This window comes from Euprymna scolopes, chromosome 41, assembly GCF_053919585.1.
Source record: "Euprymna scolopes isolate OS-2025 chromosome 41, ASM5391958v1, whole genome shotgun sequence".
Classification (NCBI taxonomy): domain Eukaryota; kingdom Metazoa; phylum Mollusca; class Cephalopoda; order Sepiida; family Sepiolidae; genus Euprymna; species Euprymna scolopes.
This window is the reverse complement of record NC_136522.1, coordinates 72763025-72785085: the sequence shown is the minus strand read 5'-3', so window position 1 is coordinate 72785085 and position 22061 is coordinate 72763025. Positions and strand designations below refer to the sequence as shown.

Sequence of the window (22061 nt, the reverse complement as noted above, 5' to 3'; positions counted from 1 at the left end):
ATATTCAGAGAGGAGTTTGGTAGGGATTTTTCTCTCTCTCTCTCTCTCTCTCTCTCTCTCTAGATATGACCTAAAACTATATCCGATGGTAAGGCCCCAGCTTGAGGGCTTTGGGAAGTGTGGAGCCAGCGTTTAATTGCCATTGCTCCTAGGTCCACTCTGACACGGAGTGGTAGTACTTGTTAGGGTCCCAACTATGGGTTAAATAGAAACCGACTTGAAAAAAAATATATTCTATTAAAAAAATTTTTTCTTCAAAATCACTGGATTTGGCATGAAATAACCTGAAAAGGGTTGATATGTCGTAAAACAACCAACTAACCAACCAACCAACCAACACACACACACACCGACAAGGTCACTTTTAATTGCATATATATATATGTATATATATATATAAGTTCCAACTGTTAGAACAGTTTCATGTTAAATTCTATGCAATTATGCACAATGTAGAAACTATGCATAAAAAGAATTCAGCAAAATAGTAAAATGAAACCAATAATCTAATAAGGAACCATAAAAAAATGAATAATAATTAACGTTTGTTTTTTTCCAAGGAATGTGAAAATTAGTTATCATATAATCGCTTGCATAGCCATGACTGAGTATATTAAGTTTTTTGTTTTAATAATTTTTAAATATAAAAAATAGGCTTTTAATATCAATGTCAGAGTGAAAAACAAAAATCTCAACTTATAGACTAACAGGCTGCCCGGCGTTGTCTGGTCATAAAATACACATAAATATTATATTTTAATTCATACAAAAACTGAGACATGTACATGCGAGTATTATGTTTTTCTAAATCGTTCATTTCTTGTATGTAAAAAAAAATACTTGAGGTGAGATTGAAACCAACAGTAAAAAAAAAAAAATACTGAAACTTAAATCTGTAAGTCAAGTACGATAATAATTAGACCAGCTTGACGCAATCTTTAAAAAGTGTTTTCAAAACTACTTGTTCTTTATATAAGGAATCTGTCATATGAACGATTTACACATGGGCATTCGTGAAACAGTTGACAAACAGATAAAAATCTGATGACCCTCTCCTGTAGAAATCTTTGCAGTTTTGACCTCGTAGCAGCCCTTTTTCCCGGATGAAAACTGATTTAAGTGTTCCACATGTCTGAATATCCAATATGCCAAGTTTCAAATCTGTAGACTAAAAATTTGTTGAGTATATAGGTTGAGAATTGTCCTTACACACACACACACACACACACATTCTAACTTTTATAGATATATATATGCATATATATATATATATATATATATATATATATTGAATAGTACAATTGATTGTTTAAGGAATTAAGTCTTAAAAAAAAAATAACATTAAAATGAAAACAAACTGATATAATTATTTTAATTTTTACTTTTTTAGGAGGGTGCATACGCAGTAGCGTTTATGAGCACACACTACCCAGGTGAATGCGTTGTGTCAAGGTGAGTTGCATTTGACGGTTTCGGGGGAGCATGGAGGGATAATTTACTTTAAAATCTTTAATTTATTCTTGAAATATTTTGATATAAAATATATAATTTTTATTTATTTATTTTTTTTTTTTCAGACGTGCAAGTCCGCTGCTCATCGGCATCAAAAGCAGTGCCAAGCTGACTACAGATAACATTCCAGTCTTGTACAGCAAGGGTAAGTCTAAAAAACAGATGGAACTACAACTTTTGGTCACATGACTATTTCTCCCACTCGCACTCCCTCTTACCATTAAGAGGGGGAGGGGCTCTTATTGACTCCACCAATCACTATTTCGCCCTGCCATCAATTTTCTGTTCTGTGGAGTTCAACTGGAAGAGTTTTCTTTGTTTTTTATTTTTTGTTGTTAAATTTGTTTTTTATTGTTTTTCTTCTTTTTTTTTTTTTTGCTGTTTTTGTTTTACCTTTTTTTCTTTTCTTCCTCTTTTTTGTTCTGTCTTTTTTGCTTTCCTTTTTCTCTTTCTTTTTTATTTTTTGTTTTCTTTTTTGTTTTTTTTTTCATGTTTTACTTTTCTTTTCTTTTCTTCTTCCTTTTTCTCTTTCTTTTTTCTTTTTTATTTTCTTTCCTTTCTTTTTTCTTTCCTATGCGATCAAGGTCTTCTACCTCCCAAGTTTCCTCCCACGACTTAAAATAATTCAAGCAACATCCACACCATTGCCATTATTTTTAACTTTTTACTAAATAAACTGTTGTTGCTATAAAGCTTTCTTTGATTCTAATCTTTTGTCCTGTTTAATATTGCTTTTTGTTAATTGGTCAAACACTAAAGACGGAAGAGCTACATCCACATATCTGTTCATGATATTGCCACACTCATCAAGAACCTTGATGCCAGCAAAGCAATTGGTTCTGACAATATTTCAATCATAGTATTAAAAAAGCTGCAACCAGAACTAGCACCTATTCTTGCAAAGCTGTTTAATCTATATATATATATATATATATATATATATATAAAAGTGAAAATGTATGTATGTACGCTTTTCCTCGATGTCCACAAAAGGCTTCTTTCAGAGAAGCGCTTGCTCGGTTCACAACTTCTTAAAACTTTTTATATCATCTATAAATTGTAATATCTCAGAGTTATCCACGGAGCTCGCCTGTCTATTTAATTTTATTGACTTTCAAACGTTAATTATTCCACATTTCCCGCATCGGCACGCATTACATTCGGTTTTCGGTATAAAAAAATAGCGAAACTCGACTCTAATCACAGGCCAAAAGCCAGTTGTCTCAAGAGAACTAAGTAACGTTTGTTCAATGTCGACTTCGTCATATCAGACTGTAGCTTTCATTTTGCTCCTCCTAATAAACAGGAAGCGGGTTTTTAAAAACAAACGAACCGATTCATTCACCTCATTCAAAACTGTCCTGCACAAAATGCTAACTGCTGAATACTTATCGCCCTTACGTCAATCGAAAACGTGCACCTGTTTTTTTTTTTTAACACTTTACTATTTTCCAACTGCGCGTCGTGAAGGCTTCGTTTTTTTATTTTTTTCATATTTTCGGGGTTTTTTCACATACCCCAAAAAACACCCGGGTAATGCCAAGTACCCCTCGCTAGTCGATGTATAAAGGAGAGATGCTTTCCAACACCTCGAAAAACCATTAGTTTGTCCAATATTTAAAAATAGTGACGATTGGTCTTCATCTCGGTACAGACCAATTAGTCTTCTGTGTGTTATAATTAGGTTAGGACAACAGCATATTCTTTTCATTGTTTTGACTCTCGGGTGTGTATCTGTTGATATCTTATATGCTTTTATATACAGTGATGTGGTTCTCGATTGATTAACTGTATCTGTGTTGGATATATACTTGAGTTAAAACAATGAAAAAAATATTCTGTTGTTATAGTCCTATTTACAAGTAAGTTGCTTGAATCCATTAGAAATAGAGAAATTGTCAACAACCTCAGTAAAAGCAACCTAGTCAGCGATGAGCAGTATGGTAGCCGTCACGTCATCATTCGACTTTTTTTTTTTTTTTGTCTACAGACTTTGATCTCCATCCCCTGCTTTGGCATCCATCTTTCGTTCAACCCTGAGATTGGTTCTGTTTTACAGATCTGGGTTATCCTGACGCGCACTAAAAGTGATCTTGGTCAAAATTCACACCAGTTAACCTTATCGCAACTTACTGGCATAGGGTAACATTAGTTCCTGGGGAATTATTAAAAAATTAATATTATAGCTTAAAAAAAATAAACTTTTTTCCTATAACCATCTTTTCTTTTTTTTACACAGTGATCACCACTTATCAAGGCCCGGAAGCCACTCAGGGATAAGGGTTATTGCAAGTACATTACGTTAGTGTGGAGATTTGATGAAGTGTTTACTTAAGGGGGCGGTTCATTAGGAATTTGTTAACATTGGACTTGAAGACCTCCAAGTTGTAGTCCGGAGGGAAGCAGGCAGACGGAACAGAGTTCCACAGGCGTGCAGTTCTAAGAAAGGTTATCTATAATATAAATCTCACCTGTCTGTTTAAATGTATGTATGTATGTATGTATGTCTCACAAAAACTTTCGACACAGGTCATGGATTTTCGCCAGATAGGTATCATTTTAAAGTTCCAACCTTCGCCCGACAAATATCGAAAAATTGGCCAAGAACATTAATTCTTTCACCCTAAAATCATCAGTTTTGTACAGGGAGGGGTGCCGAAAAAAATCGTTCCTTCATTTTCTCTGCTCCTGCTACTATGACAATGACGTCATGTTTGACCTAGAAAACGTTGATGTTAGTTTAAAACCACCTGCAAGTGTTTTTAAAGGTTTAATTTTATCCGTTCTCAGTTGTATGTCTCTTTGGCGTAGGGGTAACATGTCAGGCATTTTTTTTTTCCGCCTTAGCCTCGATGTTTCGGGTTCGAGCTTATCTTTCTACCTAAACTTTTTTTCCTCTTTTACACATTTTTTTTTTTTTATTATTTTTTATTTTTTTTTTACGTTTGTTCGCCGTTTTGCTTTGTATTGTTTTTTTTTTTTTTTTTCGAATTTTTCTTAACATTGTGTTTTTTTTTTTTTTTATAATATTAAAACAGGGTCACCCTCTCCTACATACACCCCCCCCCAAAAAAAAACACCCGGGCAACGCCGGGTACCCCCGCTAGTCTATAATATAAATCTCACCTGTCTGTTTAAATGTATGTATGTATGTTTGTCTGCCTAAAATTTTTGACAGAGGCAATGGATTTTCACGAGATCGGTATCATGTTGAAGCTCGACTCTTCGGACGACGAATATCGAAAAATTGGCCCAAAAACATTAATTCTTTCACCCTCAACTGGGCAGTTTTTTTACAAGGAGGGGTCGATTCTTTGAGGGCCATTTTTGCAAGTCATCGTATCGGTTGGATTGACTTTGCCTAATTTTAACGTTCTGAACTTCCGCTCGCGTCATGGAGTAGCGGTAAGATGTCAGATTTTCTTTCGCTTTCTTTTCTGCCTTCGCGTCACGGGTTTGAACCTGCCTGCTGACTACCACTTTTTTTTTTTGCTCAACATACACCCCCAAACACCTGGGCAATGCTGGGCACCCAGGCTAGTTTTCCTAATAAGCAGGAACAGGACATGAAAATATTCTATTTAGAACGTTTTCAGAACAACCTGATAGAATCAAGAAAATTCCAGAAACCTATATAAGGATGCTGCAGTAGAAGCCGCGTCAGTTTAACAAAGTAGTTACTTTGAAGTTGCCGATTTGCTGGTAATGGTTCTAGGATGAAAATCCATCCAAAAGAAACCCTTTTAAAAGTCAATCACCACATCATTTAAAGAAACTCCAGTAATGTCTTTAGGATAAAAATCCAACCAAATTTCAGTAAATACAAAGATTCCTGTATACTTACTCACTGACCAAAGAACTATATTTTAATCTTCATATTATTAGACTTTTTTTTTCTTTTTTTTTTACTCGCCTCCCCACGAGGTCGGAGTTAGACACAAGTTCGGTTTTTTATGTGGTGGGGAAAGTCAGTTCCCCAAAAAGGGTCACTCTGGTTTGTAATAAAAATAAAAAATTTATTAGTCATAAAGGATTTCTCCTCCATTAACTGAGAACAATTGTACACACATAGACAATTTCACTTTTATAGATATACTAGCAGTTCAGCTTCGCTTGGGCCTTCATAACTTGTATATATATATATATATATATATATATATATATATATATATAAAAGTTTGGCACATGTCCAGGTAACCTATATCTAAAATTTCAAGTGTTTAGACCCAAAATTGGCAGAGGATTTTGGTAGAGTTTGCAAAGGTCAACTCTTTCAACTTTGACTCCTTGACAACCAAATTTCTGGCCGAAAACTAATTAAAAAGATTTTCCCAAATCTCATTACCCCTTATGTCAAATCTCATTACCCCTTATGTCAAATCTCATTGCCCCTTATGTCAAATCTCATTACCCCTTATGTCAAATCTCGAGTCTATAGACTAAAAATTGACAGAGTAGTTTGGTAGAGAAATGTACACACACACAGACAATTTCACTTTTATAGATATACTAGCATGGGCGCCCGGCGTTGCCCGGGTATTTGGATGTGTATGTTGAGCAAAAAAAAAAAAAATGTGGTAGTAGGAAGGCAGGCTCGAACCCGTACCGCAAAGCAGAAGCGACATTTTTAAAAATTAAGGCTAGACAATCGAAAGGAGAGGATAACTTTAAAAAATATCGGCGAAAAAAGTGACGCCCCCCCCCCTGTAGAAAAGTGCCTGGTTGAAGGGGAAGATATTAATGTTTTTAGCCAATTTTTCAATATTTGTCGTATGTAAGATCGAACTTGAAAACGATACTGATCTTGGTAAAATCTGTCACCTCTATTGAAAGTTTAAGGCAGACATACAAACAGACATACATACATGCATTTATATATTGATAACTAAAAATTTTCAAGCCAAACTGATGAAAAAGCTTGCCCTATCTCTGAATACCTTTTATGTAAAATTTCAAATATTTAGACCAGAAATTGTCTGAGTAATTTGAAAGAGACTGCAGAGGTCAATTATGACCCCTTAAAATTTTTTTTGGGCTCAAATCAAGTTATTAAGTTAGATCCATGTCCAAGGAACCTATATCTAAAATTTCAAGTGCGTAGACCCAAAATTGTCGGAGGAGTTTGGTAGAGTTCTCAAGGTCAAATCGTTGAACTTTGACCCCTTAATCGCCAAATTTCTGACCAAAAGCCGATCATATCGATTTTCCCAAATCTCAGTAACCTGTGTATCAAATTTCGAGTCTGTAGACTAAAAATTGACAGTTATTGCCTAGGGAAATGTACACGGACACACAGATACGTTCACTTTTATAGATATATAGAAAAGTGAGTGTCTGTGTGTGTGTCTCTCTCTCTCTCTCTCTCTCTCTCTCTATATATATATATATATATATATATATATATATACACACATTAAAAAAATTGATTATAAATTAGTAATTATTATCTCCCTTTCACCATCAACGCTATAGACTTCATAATTTGCTTTCAAAGCTTGTAGTACGAACAAAGTATATTTGCTCGTAAATATTATTTGTATGTTTTGTTTTACGTTAAAATAAATATTTATTTTAACTCTGAGTTTTATTAGTTTTATTTTTTTAATTTGTAGTGTGTTCATATCTCAAAATATTACAGAATTTTGTGAGGTAATTTCCATGTTTTAGCCAAGCCCACATGTAAGGTGTGTTTGTGTGTGTGTGTGTGTGGGGGGGGATATCAACCCTAGTTGAAGTCCATCTCTAAGGATGCTGGCAAACAGAGTTGAGAAAGAAAAGATAACTAAATACCAAGGTCTTCTGCATGACATGAAAAGAAACTGGAATCTTAGATCTCCGTCATTCCAGTAATTTTAGGAGTAACTATAGCAACCTGGCTCATGAAAACAACAAGTGCAGGTTTTGCCACGCAGAACAAGTGAGCCACCTGACACCCAATGTGTAAATATTTACACTGTATATTCAGTGTGGATACACGAGAAAGAAGTGTTGGGACATTGATTATGACTATATTGCAACTGCGTACTTGGAAAACAGCTGTTGTAACCTCCAACCTTCTCGTGTATATTTTATTGAATTTGGAAATCTTTCTGTCTAACTCTGGAATCCGTGCAGAATTTCGATTGGGGGTGGGGAAGTTCAAAAGATCTTTTTACACATTTGATTCGACTTTTGGTATTTGTTTACTTTGAACAGTGGGGGGTGGGGAGCATTTTGTTTGGAAGTGAAATAAAATTTTTCTTGCTTCCCCCTTTTTTTTTCTTCCTTTTTCTTTATTTTCTGTTTTTTTTTTTTCTTCTGTTCCTTTCTTTCGTTGTTTTTCGGGGGGGGGGTCTTGCTTTTCTGTTTTTTCTTTTTGGATCATGTTTTACATTTTTTAGTGTCTTTTTCTTGTTTTTTTTTCTGTTTCTTTTTTGTTTTTTTTCTATTTGTTTCTTTTTTCCTATTTCTGTTTTTTTTCCTTTGTCCTGTTTCTTTTTCTTTTTTCTTCTGTTTTTTTTCTTTTTTTTCTTCTGTTTTTTTCTTTTCTTCTGTTTTTCTTTTTTTCTGTTTTTTCTTCTGTTTTTTCTTTTTTCTTCTGTTTTTTTCTTTTCTGTTTTTCTTTTTTCTGTTTTTTCTTCTGTTTTTTCTTTTTTTCTTCTGTTTTTCTTTTTTTCTTCTGTTTTTCTTTTTTTCTTATGTTTTTCTTTTTTTCTTCTGTTTTTTCTTTTTTTCTTCTGTTTTTTCTTTTTTCTTCTGTTTTTTCTTTTTTCTTCGTTTTTTTTCTGGTTTTTCTTTCTTTTTCTGTGTTTTCTTTTCTGTTTTTCTACTCATGTTTTTTTTTTTAATAATTTTTTGAAGTTCATTGATTTGTTTGTTTTTGTTATTCTTTTTTAAAAATTGTTTCCTTTTTTTACTTAGTTTTTTTTAGATTTTTTTTCTTTTTCAATGTAAAATTTGTTCATATTTTCATTTTTATTCAATGAAAAGTCAAAATTGAAGAACTTGTTCATTCTATGACAATCAGAGTTGCTTTTGATTTGTATTCCAATTAATCTTGACTTTATTTTATCTCTAGGTATTAAAGATCCCCCTCTTTTGAAAGGTAGTCATTGTTTTTCAATTTTATGCTGAACAGCTTCCTCTGTTAATCCTGGCATATGGTCCTTTTTGATTTCATAGGCTTTTCTCCCCATCGGCAAGACACACACAAACATACCAACTTTTCAGCCCAAAGAATGTGACATATGTGTCTGGTCTGCTGGTAATTTAACGTTGGCTTCTCACATTCTTTTAACACCTTCGGCCATTAATTTTTTTTTTCTTTTTAATTAATTTAATTAATTTTTTTTTTTTTTTTTAGCTGGGGAATCTTGACCATGGAAGCTTTCAAAATTAATTTTTTTTACAACCAAGCAAAATACACAATTTGAAATGATTTTTTTTTTTTTTACTTTTTTTACATACATAGAATTTTTTTCTTTTTACATACATTCTTTTTATAAAATTTTTGGGAGAAATTTTTTTTAATATTTAGATCTGTACTAAATTTGGTAGTATCTTTATATATATATAATATATATATATATATATATATATATATATATATACACACACCCATACAAAGTTGGTTTCATTTACTATATAATTATAGAATTTGTAAACATGAATTTGAAAAAATATATTTTGATTATAGAAATAAAATTTACATCTTAAAATTTTTTCATATTAAAAATGGTAATTTTTGTAAATTGATCAGTTAGTTTTCTTTTGTGAACATAAATTTCACAACTTTGGATTATTGTTGATTTAACTCCCTTTGTTTCTTGAATTTGTTATCAAAATGTCCGGCAAGATAATCTATCCGTGTATACTCATAACATTTTTTTTTTCCAAATAAAAAAACTACTGGATCAATGATTTTTGGAATATATTTTCGTTTTGTCATAGATTTTTCTTTTTTTAATATGGGGGGGGGGGGTTCTGGGCAAAAAGCATAATGTTGTATAAATATAAAATATGATTTGTTTCATAACGATTAAAAGGCTATTCGAATTGAGTTCTCTCCCTTTGTTTATTCAAGATAGTGAAGTGAGACACATCCTTACTTATAAAATTTGATTTTCTTAATTAAAATAAAACTACTTTATGAATTTATGAGATTTTCAGAATATAAGATTTTTATTTGGTCATGGTTACATACAGGGTGGAACGATAAAATTGTTGCCTTAGAAAAGACATGGTTCCATTTCCGTTTGATAAATACTGGTTTTCTTTTTTGTTGCATACCATCTACTTGTTGATCAGTTGTGTACAAATCCCAAGAGCGATAGGAACCTTCTATCATGTCTGAAAGTGACACAACGTTCAACGTACGAGATTGGAGATGCGCTGCTGTACAACTCATGCTCTCAACCAATCCAACATGATACCGATCCGATATGACGACAGAACCATTGTCAGCACCCTCAAAATGCAAGTCCGAATGGTTCAATACTTAAGGGTGTACCCAGGGTGATGAAAACAAAATTTCCGTCCACGGTTATGGTCTTTGGTGTGATTTCAAGTGAGTCACATTATGCCACCTCACATCTTCGAAGTCTTCTTGAAAGTCAACGCTAAAGTGTACCTGGATGTGCTGAAGAGTGTTGTGATCTTCTGGTGCAATCGGGTGTCTACTGTCAGACCCTGGATATGGCAGCAGAATGACACTGGCCCAAAAATCCAAAGAGACCCAACCTTGGCTTCAGAAAGAGTGCTATGACTGTGTACTGTTTTGATGCCCCCCCCTCCTCCTCGACCTGAACCCGCTGGATTACTTTGTTTGGTCATACATCGAGAACATCACCAACATGACCTCCAACAACACCAAAGCCAGCCTGATTACCGCCATCCTACTAGTATTTGCCGCGCCCCTTTCAGCGCCTGTGGAAAATGCGGTGATTGAGGCTGAAGGTGGCTACATTGAATAGATGTCAGCTCCACTACATAATCAAGTTACTTAAAATGATGTTTTTCAATAAAAGTTTTAAAATAAAGCTGTAGTGTTGTTTTCTTTAGGGCGACAATTTTATCGTTCCACCCTGTACACTATAAAGACTTTTCTTTATTTTTGTATTTTTTTAATATAGGCGAACATCTGAGCAAGAATAAATAAAATAAAAATACATAGGACTCTGTATTGCAGCCATTTCTAGACTGTTCAAATTATCTTCCTTTGTTTATTCAAGATGGCGGATCAAGACACTCCTTTTATAAAATTTGATTTTCTTATTTAAAAACTAGCTGGCAGCCCGGCATTGCCTGGTCATACAATACGCTTAAACAAGATATTTTAATTTATGCAGATTGCATATCTATTATCAAAGAAGAAATGATTTGCAGCGATTTTAAATGGTACGTCTTCTTTCATCATAAATTGAACTAATTAATGAGAAAAAATTAAAATAGTGAGGTGCGCCTGGGCTAGAACAGGGACTCGTTTGATCTGTAGTCAAATGTTCTACCAATACGCTATATCTCCGGACTATGATAAATCTTTTTTTTTTTTAAGAAATAATTTGCTCAAATTTTATTATCTCCCTTTGCTGGTGTAACTAAAATACTCCCTCTGTAAAAATTATTTTTTATTTCTAAGAGAGAAAAGACTATTTTCAAGATCAGTTTCTTTTTCAATTTTCGAAACTTATCGGATAGAATTTCTGTACAAAACATATCTAAGAACACTGCCAGACATATAAATTAGCTTTGTACAAAAATTTGAAAAATATAGGTTCAGCCGTTTCATAACCTATGAGGAAGGAACTTTCACACACGCGTACACACGCACACACACACACACACACACACACACACATACGCAAAGTGACTTATATAATATTTAAAAATAAAACTACTGATCAATTTACATAATTTTTGGAATGTGATATTTTGGTTTCATCACGGGTATGCACACAATACAGATTTTTCTTTATTTTTTTTTTACTTTTAATAGAGGAAGAATTCTGGACAAGAAATCAAAAGTCAAAAAATTTTTTTATTACGTAATCAAATTCTGATAAACTTCATTTTACTTTGAAGTCAATTTGATCGGAATTTTTTTTTTTCCTTGTTCTCTATCTGTACCTAATACTTTAAAAAAATTCCATGAACAAAACTTCTTTCTGAGAACTGCCTGTCTGCGAGATACAATGCCACGGAGTTGCTTCCCAATTTCCACCATTGGTGTTTATTATGGTGTTCACTCATTAACCCTTATCCTTGAGTGGCATCTAGGCCGTTATAAGCAGTGACTCCTTTTGTAAAATAAAAAAAAAATATGTGGCTGCTATAATTTTTTTAGGTAAAATCTAGTTTCCTGAAATAAATTTTTTAAAAAATGCCCTTTTTTTTCCCTGGTGTCGGTAAAGAAAAATAATTGCTTTTTGTGATGTGTGAATTAACGTAAATATTCTTTAAACATTTTTTGTGATGTGTGAATTAACGTAAATATTCTTTAAAAACTTGATAACAATTTAATCTTTTTATTTTTGTTTCTATTTTGTCTTTTTTTTACCTTTCTTTTTCTTTATTTCTTGTACCTTTTTCTTTTTTTTTCCTTTTTTCCTTTCTTCCTTTTCCTTTTTTCCTTTCTTCCTTTTCCTTTTTTCCTTTTTCTTTCCTTTTTCTTTTTTTCCTTTTCCTTTTTCTTTCCTTTTTTCCTTTTTCTTTTTTCTTTTTTCCCTTTTTTCTTTTTTCTCTTTCTTTTTTTTTCCTTTTTTCCTTTTTCTTTTTTTCCCTTTTTCCTTTTTCTTTTTTTTCCTTTTTCCTTTTTCTTTTTTTTCCTTTTTCTTCTTTTTTCTTTTTTCCCTTTTTTCTTTTTTCTTTTTTCCCTTTTTTCTTTTTTCTCTTTCTTTTTTTTTCCTTTTTTCCTTTTTCTTTTTTTCCCTTTTTCCTTTTTCTTTTTTTTCCTTTTTCCTTTTTCTTTTTTTCCTTTTTCTTTTTTTTCTTTTTTTTCCTTTTTCTTTTTTTTCCTTTTTCCTTTTTCTTTTTTTTCCTTTTTCCTTTTTCTTTTTTTCCTTTTTTCCTTTTTCTTTTTTTTCCTTTTTTTCTTTTTTTTCCTTTTTTCCTTTTTTCCCCTTTTTTCCTTTTTTCCTTTTTTCCCCTTTTTTCCTTTTTCTTTTTTTCCCCTTTTTTCCTTTTTTTCCCCCTTTTTTCCTTTCTTTTTTTTCCTTTTCCCTTTTTTTCCTTTTTTCCTCCTTTTTTCATTTTTTTTTTTTTTTTTTTTTTTTGTCAAAGCCGATTGTAAACATTTTTTTGCTCCCTGTGACTTTTGGTTACTCTCTAAGCTCAAGGAAAACTTTATAGGCTGTCGTTAAGAGACAATGGAAGAGATGAAAGAGGCATTGACACGCTTATACCAGAGGACTTCCATAGGGCCTTCCAGAAGTTCTTGGAACGGTACAACTGCATTGCAGCCAGAGGAGATTACGTTGAAGGCGGCGAGAGTTTCATGTGTGTGCCATCAATAAGTGCCCATGCAGAAAAAGTCTGGAAACTTATTTAAGCAAGTGAAACTGAGGGCAGGGGGCAGTATTAACAAATTATCCTTGTTCAAAAATTATAAAAATATATTAATATATTATTTATATTTGTAATATATTAATATAAATAATAGGAAAAAAGAAATTTCCTTATAAAGGAAACAACTTTTTTTTTTTTTTTGATAGTCTTCAAGTAAAAAATAATGCATTATTCCCCTTGCTGATTTTTATTTTTTTCAGTCAAATATTTTATTCAGGTTAAATTTATTTTTATTTCTTTTCAGTCATATTTATAAAATGTTTCCATATTACTAAAGTAGCAAAGTATGTTGTTCTTAGTACGAATAACATCATATAACAAATAATTTCTTAAAAATTGGCTAATCAGAATCAAATTTTTCTATGCCAGCTTAAATACTATTTATGTCTGACATGAAAAATTCATAAAATAACTGTTTAATTCCTGTGATGTAGTCTGTTAAGGTGTTCCATTTTTGAATCAATATTTGTAACATGCAAACGCATGAAACGATACACATACTTTATTTAAATATTAATTTACTTGTCCAGTACCACGAAAAAGCATCATCATTGCAAACATTAATTAATGAGAAACGAATTACCTCCCTTTATAGTCGCTCTTTATCAGTTAAAAATCATTAAAACCATTTCCTCTCCAAAAAAAAACATGGCTGTCTGCTTACAGTTTCAAAATGGCTATTTTATTTAATAACTCATGTTGAGAAGAGACTTTTTTTTTTTTTTAAATTAAAAAAAGATGTGCAAGTGAACTGGCATCTTTTCCTTCATATGAAAAATTATTCAGTAAAAAAGTGTTCTGTGTTGAAAAAAAAAAATCTAAATCTTTTAAATCAATTCTTTTTAGCTTTAAAAAGGTTAAAGTATTTACTAAGAAAAATTGTTTTAAATTCGTTGTTATTTGTTTTATTTTATTTTTTATCCATTTTATTTTTTATCCATTTTATTTTTTATTAATTTTATTTTTAAAAATTTTCAACCACCCTGGAATTTCCATGGGTTCTGCTAGTAGTGGATTATTTTCATTCCAACTTTTCAAAACCGGCTTCAAAACTTTCACTAAAAAAACAATGCAAGTTTCTATCTATATAAGAGCCAGGTATGTCCAAGGATGGAGTACTATTGCCACATCTGGGCAGGAGCTGCTAGAAAGGACTTATCCTGCCTTGATAGAGTTCAAAATAGACTTCATAGCTTTGCAGGAGATGTCTTTTTCTCTTCCCTGCAACCTCTTTCTTGTAGAAGAGATGTTGCGAGTTTGTCTCTGCTTTATTGTTATTTTTATGGCAACTGCTCGGCTGAGCTCCAATCTATGGTTCCCCCCCCTCTCCAGACTTTCACAAGAAACACCCGTCTAGCAGAAAACACTATCACTAATTTCCCGCACTCTTTATCTGTGCCTAAACCTAAACGTAGATTCCATGAATGAAGCTTTTTTGTTAGAACTGCACGCCTGTGGAATTGTCTTCCGTCTCCCTGCTTTCCAGCTGACTATAATATGGTTGTCTTTAAGTCTAACGTAAACAAGTTTTTGATGAACCATTCCATATAAGTTAACAAATTTACCAAATTTCCATCATTAACGATTACTATACTGTCCAATTTCTACTGTACACTCTTTAGCCCTTATTCTCGAGTGGCCTCTTGGCCTTGGTAAGTGGTGATGCCTATGTAAAAAAAACAAAAAAAAAACCCACTCAACTAGCTACTACCACTATATACGATTTCCCACCACTGCCTATTTGTGCCTAAATCTAAGCCCAGATTCCATGAACAAAGTTTTTCCCAGAACTGCCCATCTTTAGAACACTGTTCCGCTGGTCTGCTTCCCTGTTGAATACAACATGGTAGGCTTTAAATCCAATGTAAACAAGTTCTTGTTGAGCTGTCGCCCATAATCAAATTCTACCCAATTTACACCATTAACAATTACTACAGTACCATCGTACATTCATTAACTCTTATCCTCGAGTAGCTTTTGAGCCTTGAATAAAAAATAAAATAAAAAAAAAACTGACATTTTGTGTTACACATTTGTTGGTGTTTAGACAGACAGTATATTGTTGGGTCTTAGCAATGGTTCGTGTGATGAACTGCTCTAATTATTATTATTTTATTTATATTTTTTTTTAATATTTTCCAATGATTAACAAATATCATTTCTCAATTGATTTTGGAGTATGCCTCTTAGATTGGGGGCTTCAGCTACTTTTTTTCTTTTTTCTTTAAGCTAACGCTTTTGGTTTTAGCTAACTTGAAGAATCCACAGACCTTTTGCTATCCACAATATTCGAATGCCCAAATCTCTCAATTTTTTTCTTTTATCTTTTTTTTTCCTTTTTTTTTTTTTTCTTGTTCTCCGGGTTTTTTGGGGGTTTTTTTTTTTCTATTTTTTCGTTTTTTTAACCATGATAAATTTATTTGCCTTTAATTTATCGAGCCATTTTAGTATTCCATTAAATCTATTAATCTATCCTCTTCAAATTAATTTAATTGTATTCGTGTTACTTTCTTTCTCTCAGATCACAGGGGATACATTGAACCCCTTCAGCGACCGTCAGATGCCCTTACAGAATTCCATCCAACTGGACCCGATAACAAGGTTGAATATTTTTTTGCTTCTGATGCCAGGTAAAAAGGAATCCAATCTCTTTTCTCTCTCTCTCTCTCTCTCTCTCCCTCACCCTCTTTTTCCCTCCACTCTCTCTCTTTTTCCTTCCACTCTCTCTCTCTTTCCTTCCACTCTCTCTCTCTTTCCTTCCACTCTCTCTCTCTTTCCTTCCACTCTCTCTCTCTTTCCTTCCACTCTCTCTCTCTCTTTTTCCTTCCACTCTCTCTCTCTTTTTCCTTCCACTCTCTTTTTCCCTCCACTCTCTCTTTTTCCTTACACTCTCTCTCTCTCTTTTTCCTTACACTCTCTCTCTCTTTTTCCTTACACTCTCTCTCTCTTTTTCCTTACACTCTCTCTCTCTTTTTCCTTACACTCTCTCTCTCTCTTTTTCCTTACACTCTCTCTCTTTTTCCTTCCCTTCTCTCTCTCTTTCTTTCCCTTCTCTGTCTCTTTCCTTCCTTTCTCTCTCTCTGTCTCTTTCCTTCCCTTCTCTCTCTCTGTCTCTTTCCTTCCCTTCTCTCTCTCTGTCTCTTTCCTTCCCTTCTCTCTCTCTGTCTCTTTCCTTCCCTTCTCTCTCTCTGTCTCTTTCCTTCCCTTCTCTCTCTCTGTCTCTTTCCTTCCCTTCTCTCTCTCTGTCTCTTTCCTTCCCTTCTCTCTCTCTGTGTCTCTTTCCTTCCCCTCTCTCTGTGTCTCTTTCCTTCCCCTCTCTCTTTGTCTCTTTCCTTCCCCTCTCTCTCTGTCTCTTTCCTTCCCCTCTCTCTCTGTCTCTTTCCTTCCCCTCTCTCTCTGTCTCTTTCCTTCCCCTCTCTCTCTGTCTCTTTCCTTCCCCTCTCTCTCTCTGTCTCTTTCTTTCCCCTCTCTCTCTGTCTCTTTCTTTCCCCTCTATCTCTCTGTCTCTTTCCTTCCCCTCTCTATCTGTCTCTTTCCTTCCCCTCTCTATCTGTCTCTTTCCTTCCCCTCTCTATCTGTCTCTTTCCTTCCCCTCTCTATCTGTCTCTTTCCTTCCCCTCTCTATCTGTCTCTTTCCTTCCCCTGTCTCTTTCCTTCCCCTGTCTCTTTCCTTCCCCTGTCTCTTTCCTTCCCCTGTCTCTTTCCTTCCCCTGTCTCTTTCCTTCCCCCCTCTCTTTCCTTCCCCCCTCTCTTTCCTTCCCCCCTCTCTTTCCTTCCCCCCCTCTCTTTTTCCTTCCCCCCCTCTCTCTCGATTTATGCAGGCTTTTTCAAGAGGGATGATCATTGTCTTCAAGGGTAGGTAACTCTTTATATCACAGAATGCAAGGTAGATAATTCTACCATCCTTCTTAAAAAAGCCCACAAAAATCGGGCGAAACGTTGAGTATTTAGGTCCTTCCACCTCCATTTTATTTCATATCGTCGGATTTAATCCAGCTCAACAATCATATTTATATATGCACTATATATTTACATATGATATAAATACTCATTTTATATATATATACCGGATGTATGTCTCGATTGGTTACAGTTTCAGCATTCCTATCGTCGCAGTTAATCACTTCAAGAAAGTCAGAGAATAAGTTGACCGAAACGTGGTGAAACAACAACTATAAAGATGAGGATAACAGTTCGCAAAAAGAAATGATTAGAAAAAAAATAGTCTGAAGGATCCAAATAATAGGATTGGATTTTTGTTTAAATATGTATTTAAGCGAAAATAATTAAAAAAAAAAAACTTTAAAATATGAACATAATCATGTTTTTAAGATTGAAAATATTAAAATATAGTATTGTCAAAATTACTGGAAAAAATATTAAAAATATTATATTGAAACATTATTAAAAATATATTATATCATTATTAATATGAAACATTATTATTAATAATCTTTATCATTATTAATATGAAACATTATTATTAATAATCTTTATCATTATTAATATGAAACATTATTAAAAATATTATTTTGTCAAAATTACTGGAAAAAATATTAAAAATATTGAAACATTATTAAAAATATTATATTATATCATTATTAATATGAAACATTATTATTAATAATCTTTATCATTATTATGAAACATTATTAAAAATATTTGTCAAAATTACTGGAAAAAATATAAAAATATTAAAAATTGTCAAAATTACTGGAAAAAATCCTTCGCACCAGAACCAATGTTATACAATCTTCACCATATTACCATCCTATAAAGGATTACCTCCTCCATTAGGGTGTAATGTAGTATAAATTCCGCTGTCATGAGCCCCTCTTCCTACACATAACCCCTTTCCAAAAGGAGGAGGTAATGTAGTATGTTTTGCATTATGATACCATCCTCCCAGGCATTATATCCTTTTTTGTGTGTAAATTTTCTAGTGCCATCATCGAACACACCAACAAGGTGATTTATCTTGAAGATGACGACGTAGCCGCTGTTAAAGATGGCTGCCTGACAATTCACCGAATGAAACGTGGCATTGACGACTCAACCGTCCGTGAAGTGACAACCTTGAAGATGGAAATCCAGCAAATTATGAAAGGTATTTTTTTTTCTTAATTTATTTATTTATTATTCCTTCTGTTCACAATGACAGTGCACCCGCTCCTAAACTCCTGGACATCACCATACACATTTTGTTTTTAAAAGAGAAAACAGGAAAGGTAATTCATTAAATGCGTTCATGCCAATGGAAAAATCGAAAAAAAAGGGCAAAGGAGAGGGGGTTCAAAAAAGAGTGGGGAGAGAAAGAAAGGAGAATGGGGAGGAGAAAAGGGGGGGGGCAGGTAGATACAGCCAGTCTTTTACATATTCCAATAATAAGTTAAAAGAATTTTCAAAAATCATTTAAAACTTACATCCGCACCAGAGAATAAAATCTACACCGTTTTTAAGATATTGTCTGTTTGTACACTTTCAAGAAGAATACTTTGTTCTGGAGCCATGGTTATCTGACAAATGCTTTGTTCTGGAGCTGTGGTTATCCAGCAAATACTTTTTTCTGGAGCCCTGGATATACAACGGATACTTTGGTCCGTAGCCATGATCATCCAGCGAATGCTTTGTTTCGGAGCCATGATCATCGGGGGATGCTTTGTTCCGGAGCCATGGTCATCTGAGGAATGCTTTGTTCCGGAGCCATGGTCATCCGAGGAATGCTTTGTTCCGGAGCCATGGTCATCCAGGGAATGCTTTATTCCGCAGCCATGGTCATCCGAGGAATGCTTTGTTCCGGAGCCATGGTCATCCAGGGAATGCTTTGTTCTGGAGCCATAGTCATCTGGGGGATGCTTTATTCTGGAGCCGTGGTCATCTCTGGAAGGCTTTGTTCTGGAACCGTGGTCATCTCTGGAAGGCTTTGTTCCGGAGCCGTGGTCATCTCTGGAAGGCTTTGTTCCGGAGCCGTGGTCATCTCTGGAAGGCTTTGTTCCGGAGCCGTGGTCATCTCTGGAAGGCTTTGTTCCGGAGCCGTGGTCATCTCTGGAAGGCTTTGTTCCGGAGCCGTGGTCATCTCTGGAAGGCTTTGTTCCGGAGCCGTAGTCATCAGGCGAATACTTTATTCTAATAATTTTTATTTTGCTTTCATTTTTAATTTCAGGAAACTTTGCTTCTTTTATGCAAAAGGAAATCTTTGAACAACCAGAGTCAGTGGTGAACACGATGCGCGGACGGGTTAACTTTGACACAAATCAAGTCGTTTTGGGTGGCATCAAAGACTTCATGGTAGAAATTCGAAGATGTCGAAGATTGTTATTCATTGCCTGTGGAACGAGTTACCACAGCGCTCTTGCCGTGAGTCTATTTTTTGTTTTGTTTCATTTTTGTCTGCCTGCTGAACCAACTTTCCTTTCAACAAATTCCTATTTCTCTTTTCAACTACAAATAAAAATAAAACAGTAGTTTATATCATAGTACCCCAACAGTATAAATCAAACACCACCTCCCTCAAAAAACAAGGACGAAATCGTTCCAGATAGTGGATCTATTTTTTTTTCTCAAGATTAACCTATTCATATATATATATATATATATATAAACGACAAAAGTCTATATTCCAAATTTCATTCTGCCCTTAACTCATCAGAAGAAACAGCAACTATAAATCCATCAAAAGAAAAAAAAAATTAGAACATTTTCAATTTTCAAGTCAGAATAGATTCATTGATTTATATGATGATTAAATGAATGATTTTGCGCAACGAAACAGTTGCTGTCAAGTCAAGAATTATGAATGTCAACATAATTAAAGGAATAAATCGTAAGATGGTCAACATCATGAAATTTGGAATATAGATTTGTCGTTTGTTATATGCTTTGTAAATTAATTTTTGTTATAAATTAAGGATTAGTATATAAAAAAGTGAAATATAATTGAAAACATCATTTCTGCAGAAATGTATATTTTTTTGACCCAGTTTTTTTCCAGTTGAAAGAAAAGATATTTATTACCAGTCGTTTCCACACCAAGCCGCCCAACATATTTTCCAAGCCAGCAACATCGTCGCTTGAAACTCTTGTTAAAAGTTTGGAAGATAAATGAGTTCTGCGTATTGTTCAAAGTTCTTGACTTTTTTTTTCCCCTTCTATCGCTTGAATTCCGCTGTGACATCATGACTTGGTTGATTGCGTATGTATTCAGTGGCTTTCTTACACACACACACACCCACAAAAACTTGAATGCCTACTAGACATTATCCTTGAGTGTCTAAGGTCTCTCTGTGCACAGGCTTGCCAGAACAACCTGGCATGAGGATACTTTTTCCCGAGCAGTAAACCCTAACCAAATATTCAAAATCACATAGTAGTCGCTGCCTTCATTCTAGCTAACCCACATTAGCTTTTACAAGGAATGGTGCAGCTTCTCCAAGTGATGTTACCTCAAGTAATAACACGAAGCTGGATACTCCACCAGACTAGATAAATTCTTGTCTTGCAATCCAGTAAGACCAAAATAACCAAAATGAAAGATATACTACAACATATGAAAATGGTTAATTGGGGAGAGGGAAATTATGTTCTGAATTTCTTTACTAACTCGGTGTTTGAGAGATAAAGAACTTTAATGGAACATTCGAATATCTATGTTATCTTTTAAAGAGTTCAAGTGTTATCCCCAGGTAGTGGACCCCCTTGATTTTTGAGAATTTTGACTGAAGTAAAATAAAACAAAAAAAGCAAAAATAAAATATATATATACTAGTGTTTAGACAATTTATCAGTCAGAAAAATCGGAATCCAAATAATTTGTGCCTATTTTTCGATCCCAAAACAATTATTTTTGTCTTTTTTATTTGATTTTCCACTGCAGAGTATAATAATGCTAAAATAATAAATATTTATTGATTTTAACGTCCAAGTAATACTAAAATCTACAGATACCCCCCCCCCGATCACACAAGTGTATTTTTACGCTTGAGAAAATATCTGCACATTTAACATGTTTTTATGATAATCAGGGAAAAATAACTACTCTAATTATTTAGAGATTTATAAAGAACTAGCGAGGGGTACCCGGCGTTGCCCGGGTGTTTGGGCGGGGGGGGGGGGATAAAAAAAAAAGTAAGTATGAGGATCGAACCCGAACCGTTGAGGCAAAGTTGTGAAAAAAAAAAAACGATACGTTAACCATTGCCCCACCACGACATGCTTATGGAAACACGTTTGAATTTATTTAATTAGTTGGATTTAGCAGGTGCTCGTTTTAATGAGTTAATGAGGTCAGTTTGACTGCGGGATTTCATTTACTGCTGAACGCGCTTTTCCTCGACCCCAAGATGTTATAATTACCATTTATATGTGATATAAAAAGTTTTAAAAAGTTGTGAACCGACCGACCGCTTCTCTGAAAGAAGCCTTTTGTAGACACACAGAAAAAGCGAACACACATACATACACACATACATACATACACACATACATACATACACACATTTTCGCTTTTATATTTATAGATATATAGAAGATAAAAGATAGATAATGATATTCAATAACAAGCTACCTCAAAGGGAGGTCACTCTCTTATTTTTGTCTAGGGTTGCCAGATTGGCTGTTTTAAGGCCAAATTCTCAAAATTTGTTTTTTTTTTTTTTTCTTAAGTAGTTTGGTGTTCAAAAATTGTATTTGGCCCTTTTCAAAGAATATAGACTCATAAAGGAATATTATATAGATATGAATGCTTTCTCGTTAGATTTAAAAGATAAAATCATAATTTCAGTATTTATTAATCACGTCATCTGTCACTTGATTTGGCTGATTATTGGGCCATCAGATGACCTGGCAACCAGCTTTCTTCATCCTTCTGATTCATATGTGTATTGCTCAGCATCAACCTTATCTTTGATGTTGTACTCCCGCCTCTTTCTCTTCCTCCCTCTTTTTCTTCTTTCTCTTCCTCCCTCTTTTTCTTCTTTCTCTTCCTCCCTCTTTTTCTTTTTTCTCTTCCT

General features: G+C 33.9%; 1 protein-coding gene across 6 annotated transcripts in view; it reads left to right on the top strand.

The window, feature by feature from the left end:
- LOC145266627 (glutamine--fructose-6-phosphate aminotransferase [isomerizing] 2-like) overlaps positions 1-22061 on the top strand; it is a 151631-nt gene that overhangs the window by 79283 nt on the left and 50287 nt on the right. For 3 of the 6 annotated variants that reach the window (XM_080122540.1, XM_080122541.1, XM_080122539.1), the window contains exons 7-12: positions 1391-1452; positions 1578-1657; positions 8570-8596; positions 15575-15683; positions 17997-18160; positions 19217-19410. In XM_080122540.1, the coding sequence (XP_079978666.1) occupies positions 1391-1452; positions 1578-1657; positions 8570-8596; positions 15575-15683; positions 17997-18160; positions 19217-19410 (636 nt within the window). The remainder of the gene's footprint in view (positions 1-1390; positions 1453-1577; positions 1658-8569; positions 8597-15574; positions 15684-17996; positions 18161-19216; positions 19411-22061) is intronic. The other 3 variants (XM_080122543.1, XM_080122544.1, XM_080122542.1) reach the window with 1 other exon arrangement.